The sequence below is a fragment of the Anser brachyrhynchus genome (genome assembly GCF_964034855.1).
Source record: "Anser brachyrhynchus genome assembly, chromosome: 5".
Lineage (NCBI taxonomy): Eukaryota > Metazoa > Chordata > Aves > Anseriformes > Anatidae > Anser > Anser brachyrhynchus.
In genome coordinates this window covers 28,758,129-28,767,864 of record NC_137699.1, presented here as the reverse complement: position 1 = coordinate 28,767,864, position 9,736 = coordinate 28,758,129, and the positions used below count along the sequence as shown (strand labels likewise).

The 9,736-nt window shown below is 49.1% G+C and overlaps 1 protein-coding gene and 1 long non-coding RNA gene across 8 annotated transcripts in view; one reads left to right on the top strand and one right to left on the bottom strand.

The window, feature by feature from the left end:
• Window positions 1-9,736, top strand: part of LOC308196428 — a 40,260-nt gene that overhangs the window by 7,479 nt on the left and 23,045 nt on the right. The window contains exon 2 of the long non-coding RNA XR_013952196.1: window positions 504-4,297. This is a non-coding gene — a long non-coding RNA (uncharacterized lncRNA). The remainder of the gene's footprint in view (window positions 1-503; window positions 4,298-9,736) is intronic.
• Window positions 9,100-9,736, bottom strand: part of RAD51B (RAD51 paralog B) — a 383,679-nt gene continuing 383,042 nt past the window's right edge. For all 7 annotated transcript variants that reach the window (XR_013952190.1, XR_013952191.1, XR_013952192.1 and 4 more), the window contains one exon: window positions 9,100-9,307. Coding sequence is in view for 4 of the 7 variants with exons in the window: in XM_080595384.1 (XP_080451510.1) it covers window positions 9,156-9,307 (152 nt within the window). In the remaining 3 variants the exon portion in view is untranslated. The remainder of the gene's footprint in view (window positions 9,308-9,736) is intronic.

Sequence of the window (9,736 nt, the reverse complement as noted above, 5' to 3'; positions counted from 1 at the left end):
CAGATGTAAAGATTTGTGTGTGTGCATGTGTCTATGTGTCAGAACAGGCACACCGGTGCATATACAAGTACTTGCAGACACTTGCAGGTATATATGTGCCCATGCAGCCCACACTACTCGTCACGTTTACATCTGTCTGTATACATGGCTATCCTGCCATACAATCAACATATGCACGAGTTTGCTGTAAGAAGCCAATACTCCCCCCCCCCCCCCCCTTCCCACCCCCCTCCCCGAATTGCCAAATGCTGAACCCCTCAGGCTAGCTGTTGTGGTTACCCTGATTCCCAGGTTTCTTCTGCAGTCGGCTTGTAAGTGGCACTACAAGTTTCCTAACAACTGGGATGAAGTTTTGTGTAAATCACCTTCTAGGCATTAGACTTTTCCCAGCAAAAGAGGGGGGCGGGTGTTTAGAGGAGGGAGAGCTGCTCCCTTTGATGTGGGGATTAGTTCACATGTCAGTGTTATCCCCCCCCTTTTTTTTAATATGCTGTGATTTACAGCAGGGCGGCTATGAGAGATAGCCAAGGGGACACCCACGTGGGACTTGCTGACCGACACCACCTCCCAGAAGATACCTACAACTAAAGAAGCTGGCATCAACAGAAGGGCTGCAATTACAAAAATAAATAAATAAATAAATACACAAAAAATAATAAAAAGCATCTTAAAAAATAACCTGTTTTGCCTAACAAATGGCTTCTAAAAATTAAGATGTGCTTTAATGCTAATGGAGCTGGAACTGGTTTTCCAGCAGCAGAGGGGGAGTCTTTTTGCACATCCATAACAAAGACATTATAAATGCTTTTTTCCTTTAAAAATGTTTGGTCTGTAGCTTCCCTTAGAGCACACATCAGTAGTGAGAATGAGTGTGGCTCCAGAAGAGATTATGCTCACTTGAAACATATTTAGTAACACGACTGCTCCAGTCAGTTTCCATGCTGTCCTGCATGAATTTTTATCGGTGCTTTAGAAAAACTTCACTTTTTGGTCAAAAGTTATGTAGTTGTTCTGCAATCCAATCTTATGTCTATTAGTGTTAGAAGAAACGTTCCTGATGCTTTTCATGGGAACTGGATAAGGCTCTGAATTATTAGGCTAGGAGCCATATTCAGAGTAGCTTTGCTTAGCATATCTGAATAGTTTAAGCTTATTGCTTTGTGTAGCGGATGGCTGAGGGGCTGATGAGAGAGACAGTGATGAATAAATACAGTAAGAGAAGTTTTAACTAGCTTTATTTAAAAATAGTCTGCTGCATTTTTTTTTCAAAGTTCTATTTACTTTTACCTTTTGAATATCCTAATGTTTTTATTTGTGTCTTTCTCTTTCAATGAAACTTTGAGACATTCTATTGAAGCAAACTTCTTATTTTAAAGAAAAAAAGAAATGAACCAGAAGTTTGATTTCCAGACAGGCTGGCTCTCTGACCTGCTTCCCTGCACGGCTGCACCGGTGCTGAAGGCCGTGGGGGAGACAAGAGTGTGGCAGCCCAGACTTCAGAGTGAGCTCCTGTTAAACTCTACCCTAAACCAACACTTTTCTCATGTTGTTTAGACTACAGAGGTAACAAAGCATCTTCCTCAGGTGTTGTCACTAACTGCTCTCCCATCCAGACACCTGAAGGCCCGCATTCACCTCTGATGCTGCTAACACGTCGGCGCAGCTCAGAACTGCGCGGGCACCGCACCTTGAGGGCCAGACAAAAGCCAAACCACTTCAGCACTGCGATGACAACGATGACAACGATGGTTCCAGAGGCCTCCCGCCAATTCCCCTGCTATTCTCTCAGGAATAAAGAGGTTTTTGTGTCAGCCCCAGGAGGCTGGGGCTGCCGCAGACAGCGGAAGCGGGACGTGCCCATGACGATCCGGCCTTGCAGTGGGGCGCAGCGGTGGTGTGGCCGCGTTCAAGCGTGGCCTCGCAGCATGGCTTCTCCCCCCCGAGACCAGCCACTGCATGCACCCTGAGCCAAGCACTGAGCTCCCTTCTTCTACCTGCAGCCAAAACACAGATGGAAGCTGCCCCGGCCTCTCCCCAGGCCAAGATACTTGGGCGCCACAGGTTTGGCTCTTGTGTGCGTACGCGTGCGCTGCCTCAGCTTGCTGCCTCTATTTTGTGTTGATGTAGAGGGACCATGGATGTCGTGCTTTTCAGAAACCTGCACAGAATGACAATGCACGTGTGCTGTCCCCATAGCAGCAGGTTTCTGCACGGTGAGCCACAGGGACTTGCCCTCACCCTGGCCTTGGATGGGGCTGCGGTGGCGAGGGGCCTGTGTGGAGAGGGAAGCAAGACTCAGTGACTGGAAACGATGGGCCTTCCGCAGCCTGGTGCGTCTGCCACGTACGGTCCTTGCAGAGAAGGGTATCTAAAGAGACAGCAGCATGCCGAGCTACTTTGTCTTCTGAGGTGAAAATCCAAAACATTGGGTGCTCATTTATTCACATTGTCAAAGTATTTGACGGGGTCGATATCAAGCAGTGTCTTGAAGACACTGCCTCATGGAAGGAAAGACAATTTGGTGATCCTTAGGCCCCCCCCATGTCACCACACTTTCCAGAAATAGAAAAGCCTCTTCTCCGCTGTCCTGTCCTTCATTCGGCAGGGAGGGCAATGACGGGAAATCACATACCCCACTGGTATTTTCTGTGAACATGTCACCGTTTGTGTGCTCAGGCTGATCTCCATTCTCACTGGAAGTTGGAATCCCTCCCGAGGGATTAAATAAGCTTCTCCTTCAAACAAGCACGCAGCACTGGCTGATTAAACCCCAGTATTTATGCATGCAAGTTGATAATGTTTTTCAGTGAGAAAAGTCATTCCTGTATTACTCAGGTTCACTCTTGTCTGTGAGAAGTAGGACTTCTCAAGTCTCCCATTTGTACTAGTTGGAAATACCCAATTTAAGCAAAGTATGTTAAATGCCATACGTACTAAAGAGGTAGACACTTTTCAGTAGTTACATTTGAAAGTAGAGACTAGAACTCTGATTTTGTGATTTGGAAGGCTTACAGTTAGAAATTAAGCAGTGTAATAAAATAGAAAACAATCAGACAGCCAGTCAAGCAGAACGGGTGTACTCTTTCAAGAGCATGAGAAAAGCAGAGAACTCAAAAAATACAGCCAATTTCATTTATTTATTTATTTATGGTTTGTTTTTGAAAGTTATGTAGGTAATGAGGAAGCTTATAGCAGAACAACATAAGCAGTCTGTAACTTAAATTTTGCCATGATCTTCCCAGTCACACCACACAAATGCATGCACTGGGTGCAGTTCATAACCAACCTGCCCCCTCCCCTCCAAAAAGAGAACTGAAACAGAAACCAAATGCTCTGTTTGGTTATCCAGCGATCTGGCTGCAAGGTGCCCCGGCACGTTGTTCCGTGGGCTGCGTGAGTCCCAGATGAGCACTGGGCCCCGCCAGCCAGGCACTGCAGCTAAACAGCCACCTTCTTAGCATCCTGCACCCTGCAAAGCCTCCTGGGGCCTGATTAGGAAAACACTGCAGGGGTTTCACAGGAAAGGGGGCTGGGGTCAGGAGAAAGCGCTAAACCTTTGCATGTAACATCTCATGTGACCGAGCGGGCGGGCTGGTGACCGTGGTCTCCATTGGCAAGCAGCGGCTTGCGGAGACCTCAGGGTTATTAGATGGGATTGAGGGAGAATGCCAGCAATGTGTGTGGGGCCGGGGGGATGAAAGGGAAGCCCGACTCAGTGGATGAATGAATAAATATGCATGCGATTTGTGAATGACTTCTCTCCCTTCGCTGAACCTGCACACAAATTTCTACAGCGATCAGTGAAAGCCTGACAGTGATGTCTCACGGCTGAGAAGGTCCAAGCTGTCCCCCAGCCCTATGTGCCGAGCTGCCAGGGGGTCCAGCACCTGCTCTGTTGCTGCAGTGGCCCAGGTGAGATGTCACCCGCAGCACCGAGAGCGATGTTCCTGTGTGCCATGCGTGGCGTGAAGCTCCTCGCCAGGGCACCCCTGCGCCTCCCAACCACAGCTGCCACGGCGGGGAGAGTGGCGGCCGTCCTGAGCGCGGCAGCTCCCACTGCTGGCAGCAAAACCAGGGGCCGTGGCACACCCATGGGGTGTGAGGGGGAAAAATGAGGCTGGAGGAATCCCAGACCAAAGGGCACACGTCAGCTGGCAGGCAGAGCTCACCCGGTGCTGTCCCCATTGTCTCCGTTGCACTCGGGGCTTGAGTGCCCGGCGGGCGGCCTCCCGAGATGGCGGCTGCAGGCATACATGCTGGAGGTGCACGCAGGGAGAGGATTTGCTCCCCACAGCGTGTGAGTTTGGAAAGACGGGAGCAGGGCATTCACGGCTTAGAAACGGTGTCTCTGCAGCTTCTAACTTGGCACGCCAGAGCCATCTTTTATTATCCTTTGGGGCTATAGCTGCAAACAAAAAATGCTTTCATTTCGCTTTGGCGGCCACTCAGGTTGTGTGTGCTCTGGCTGCTTCCTTAATTACAGCGGCTGTTGACAACTCCTCGTGATAGAGACCCTCTCTTTGACCAGTTCCCCTACTCCCCCACTTATTTTTGCAGTCTGGACACACAACAAACCGGGACGATGGTCTGTAAAAATAAGCTCACTGTAATGCAGCGATTCCTGTGCCACAGCTCTGCTGTGTTCCTCTCTTCTGTCCTCTCAGTCTGTACTGGTGCTGTTTATTTCCTCTTTCTGGCTGTAAGACGTTTTATTTATTAGTGCTGGATTTCCTGTTGCCTGCAGCTGCCCGTGCTTTCCTCTCTGCAGCGCGTGTTGCCGTTCGGCTCAGGCTCTCTCAGGTGCTCCCACCCAGCTTGGTCGACGGTTGCATTCCTTCCACCTGACAGAGAGGGGGACTCGCACGGCGTACAAAACCAAGCCAACCAAAGTCCAACCCAACCCAAAGCCAATGCAGGGAGCCCTCACAGGCATAGGAGGGCCCCTCTTCTACGACTTGCTGACGCGCAGATGATGCTTTCTGGGGCGGCAGGAACACCTCTTGTCTTGCTTGCTGCTCTGCAGGGAGGAAGCCAGCGCTTTGAACTATGGCCGGCCTGCAGGGCTGCTGCCCCAAGGGGTTAAAAGTTTGCCATGAGGTTTCTTTCACATTGCGGCCACATCATGGTAGAAATGTCATGTGGACTTTCCGCACGTGAGGTTCATGAATGACTCCCTTGACCTTTTGTGGACATTCAACATCCTCGTAGTAAACATGATTGCTTATACGGAAAGTGAGGTCACAAAGGAAAAAAATGTTTTGCTGCTTTGAACGTGATTTCTCTGCTGGAAGGAAGGAGGAGGCACGAGCTCTTAACGTGTTGCGTATTACTGGCAAGGCTGGTTGGGAAAGCTCACTGGTACGCACTGGGGAGAAGAGCTGAACCACGTTCCCGGTACCAATTTGTTACTACTTCAAGTGGCAGGGAACGAGGTTGAAGCAGCGCCTAATGGCAACATTCCCTCTTTTGCAATTAACATCTGAGGGGCTGCCCTATTTTTATCACCTTTTCTTTCTGTTTGCTGGGGGCTCAGGGCCTGCAAACTGCGTAAGGGAAGTTCAGGCTCACGTGAGCGCCAAGGCAGGGGTGCGGGGTGTGATGGGTTTGGCGTGATGTGGTGCAGCCCCGGCAGGACGCGATGCTGCCAGCTGCGGCGAGCGCTGGGCAGCTGCTGGCCGTGACGCACTGCAGGTGCAGCGTGCAGCGCCCTCAGACACTTTTTCCTTTGTGTCAGATGTCCGAGAGCTGCCTGGGAACATTAAATAGGGAACGGTCTTCTGACATCTTCCAGGTAGGATGGAAACAGGAGATCCTGAGCGTTTGAATTATGAAAGCTCCCAGTGTGTTACCTGCAAGCCAGTGTTTTGACCCCAGCATCCTGGCCAAATTCCAGCTCTGCTAATTACATCCTGCCTATGTGAAAATTCCCCTGCGTTTGTACACAGCCCTCCTTCCCTGCTTGTTTTTGGCAGCGGGGCGGCGTTGCCAGGCACAGCGAAGTGCTTGCCACGTCCCACCACAGGCCTGGCCGCCTTTCAGCGGGGAATGAAGCGAGCACTGTGCACGGCATCTGCAGGGACCTTGGATCCTTGGCAGGGACGCGTGCCACAGCAGCGCACCCGAGGGCCAGCGCTGGGGCTGGGGCACACAGCATGGATGGTGGTGGCACAAACAGGTCAAAGGCCCCGGTTCAGGGCTGCAGCACCGGGCCACAGGGAAAGCAGCACGGGCGGCTGGACTCCCATCTGAGCTCCCCACATCTCTCAGCTACAAGGGCTGAGGGTACGCGCTGATCTAGTGTTGGGAGCTCTCTGACTTCAGGTTGGTTTGTACGGCGTGAGGAGCTCTCGGTCCTGCATAAGCTGGCCACCACCAGTGCACGCCTGCCTTTTGCACACCTGGTTATTGATCAGTGCAGACAAGCGAAGATAAAAGAAATCATTCAAAAATTTATAGATTTGTTTTCTTCTCTTTCACTTCATGACTCATGTGCGCATTACTTTTGGCTCATCCCTGTTGGGAACAACTCTTCTCAACTGACCCCCTAATCCCTCTGGTAAAAACCTGACTCATAGCACCGGAGATGAACTGGCTTCTGGATTATCCCCCTCTGCTGAAGAGGAGACGGAGGATGGCTGCCAGCAGTAGCTACGGGATTCTGATAATAAAAACTGTGAGTCACAAACAGGAGGCTAATGAACTCATAGATATTTAATACAGGAGAATGGCTTATTGGCTCTTCTGTCCAGTTTCTTGTCAGCCAAGAGCTCGCTCTGATTATGGCATTTCTACCACAGTCCTGCCTGAATATGATACGGGAGCACAGAAGGAAGCGGAGGTTGCTCCTGCTGGTGCATGCAGAGGCAGCAGCAAAGGCAGGACATGTCCAAGGCAAATGGAGCAGTGACTTGCTGTTTTTTTTTTTTCTCCTGCTCACATCCCTCTGATCTTTTCAGCATCTTGATCCCACAGGACAGCAGCAGTGAGAGTTCTCTGTATTCCAAGGGGGGAAAAAAACAGCTTATGTCAAGGTGTGACGCCAGCATGTTTTCACTAGATCCCAGAAGGGGAAGCATAGCGAGCCTTGAAATGGGAGGGAATCGTGTTGTCTGTGTTGACAGAAAAGATAGAAGGCTGGGACTCGAAGACCTGAGTCCTCTTGCCACACTGCCTGTGTGATTTCAGGCAAGGTACTTAGAATTTTTTTAGACTTATTATCCCTGTCTTTAAACCATATTTAGTACTTACTTCACACAGCTGAGAAGAAGGGGATTAAGCTTTAATTCATTAATGTTTGTAAAACATTTTAGAACTTGGATGGAAATTTCCCAGGTTGTGCAGAGAGCATTAAAAAGCTTATCTCCCTCTCTGACTGCAAATGTTCCTGTAATATGAGAGAAACGAGAGAAACAGTGCTTGCATTTCAGTGTCTATAATAATAATAATAATAAAAAAACCTTACCCTCCAGCTTCCCCTCTCTATCCCTCCATGTTTAAAAAAAAAAAAAAAAAAGAACCAGCAATGAGAAATTTTAGTCTAAACAGAGTGCAGTTGCTCCCTGGAGACCTGAATGTGTCTCAGTGGAATTTTCCCTGCCTTCAGCCTTTTGTACTTCTGAAAGGTCCTGAAACCAGGCATGTGACTGTAAGAGCAAAAAACACTTCTGTGTCTGAGTGCTCTACCAAATATTTACAAGATACCCAGATAAAATGGCTACAAGCAAGTTCAGCAGGGTTTGACTGACCGGACAGCAGTGCAACGCTGTCAAGAAGAAAATCTAAACTTTAATTAAAACATTAAAATGAAATTTTACAAAGGTCTCTTCAAAGCACAAAATTGGTAACACTAAAGCTGGAGAATTGCTCTTCCCCATGGTGAAACCCATTAGCTTTTAAAAGTAGCTTATTGAAATGGAGTAGCTTACTTGTTGTGATGGAAACTTGGAAACTTCCCTGTTCAAGGAGAGCACAAAGCTGTGCGAGCAGGCGAGTAAGAGGATAGCTGCAGAGCAGTCTCGTCCATGCCATCCTTTTAGGTGCCTGGGAGCGAAGGGACATCGGCTTCCACACCCCAGCAGCTCCTCAGCCTCCCACACTGCCGCTGTAAGGGCACGCAGCACTTTTTAACAGGGGCCGTGTGTTTCCTGGGAACTCTCCTGGTCACCCCAGGACTGCCCAGCAAACAGCAGAGGGCAACCCGTTGGCCCTTCACCAGAGGTGCCCCCGCTGCAGCTGATTCCCTTGCTGGGTTACCTGCGGGTGCTGCGGCAGCACTGCGGACCTCCCGTACCGCTGTGCGGGATGCTCTGCTCTCCAAGAGGCTGCTCAGAGAGGCTTTCCTGTGAGTGCAGAGCGCAGAACCAGCCACTTGGGCCGACGGGCACCGCACCAGCCCTCAGCACTAACTCAACACACACACGGCTTTCCCTTAGGGAGGTGAGGCTTGAGGGCTGGGAACATCTTGGTCCTGATCACAGCCCAGCCAGTGCCTTCAGTGGCCTTGAGCAAGTCATACAGTCTCTCAGTCTGGAAGGTGAGTACATAGTGCTGTGGTTTGCAGTCATGTTGCAAACGCTCCAACAGTGCTTTGAAGGTAGAAGAAGCTAAGCAGCTGTAACACACGCCAGCCTTCCCACCATTTGGATTACTACCTGCTCTCCTTCACTTCTGAACTGCCAGAACCCTGCTACTGCCAACTCTGTTACATCATCCCTGATGATTTACAAGAGAATTACAGGAATAAGAGCCCACAGAACTATCGCTTCTTAATAAAACCAACGAGTGGGTTTACCATTTCTCTTAAAAAGCAGAAGCGAACATCTCCCTATGTTACGGGCTGTGGAAACGAAGCGCTCTGTATGTTTGTCAGTTCCTGCAGACTGCTGAGGTGTAGGGGTGAATTCGGAACATGTGTGTGGCTTATGTTTCTTCACTAGCATGTGTGTTGTTCAGAGACTTCTATTACTATGTCACTTAATTCAACCCGAACAAAATTCCGAATTTTCTTAATTCCAGAGTTTTAACACGGCACCACACATACAGAGAACAGCACTTGCTTCTGAAGTTAGTCTTTAAAGAGGCAAAAGAAGAATGCCCGAATTTTTGAAAAACAGCGTGGTTTATTCATTTCTCAGTGGAGTTTGCATTTGTCCTTCCTATGGATTGGATGGATCGCCAGGAGCCGCGCCAGTAGTGCTGGGTAAAGCAGCATCAACTAAAGTATTTTTCAAGACAGTGTTCCTCACTTGTATGGTCTGCAGGGCAGGATTGGTTCCTTCCTGGGTTAAACTGGATTGGTCCTTTCCATCTGAAACACACAATAAAGACAGACACCTCAATGGCAATGTATAAGACAGAGATGACAAGGTTACTATTTCCTCCAGGGAACAGCCACTTGGAAACCTGTTTAATCCACAAAACGAATAAAGGTAAATTTCAGTATAAATTAATTTCACAGATTAGTTGAAAATGGATTAACTTATGCGTAATGATCCTCATTCTGCTGCCTGCCTGGTTGTCCTTCTAGTTACCAATATCCAGACTCATTTTCATTCTGTGTGGCAAAGTTTCTGATGCTACTCATGCTCTGGAGCCAAACCTTAGCACAGTCCAGGCCCCTCTGTCACCCCCTGGCAGAGCTCTCCCAGAGCCAGTGTATACTTGCTGAGAAGCTTTGCATCACTCTAGTTTCCTGGTAAAACTGTTTTTTGATAGCCAGTGCCTATGAACAGAGAAT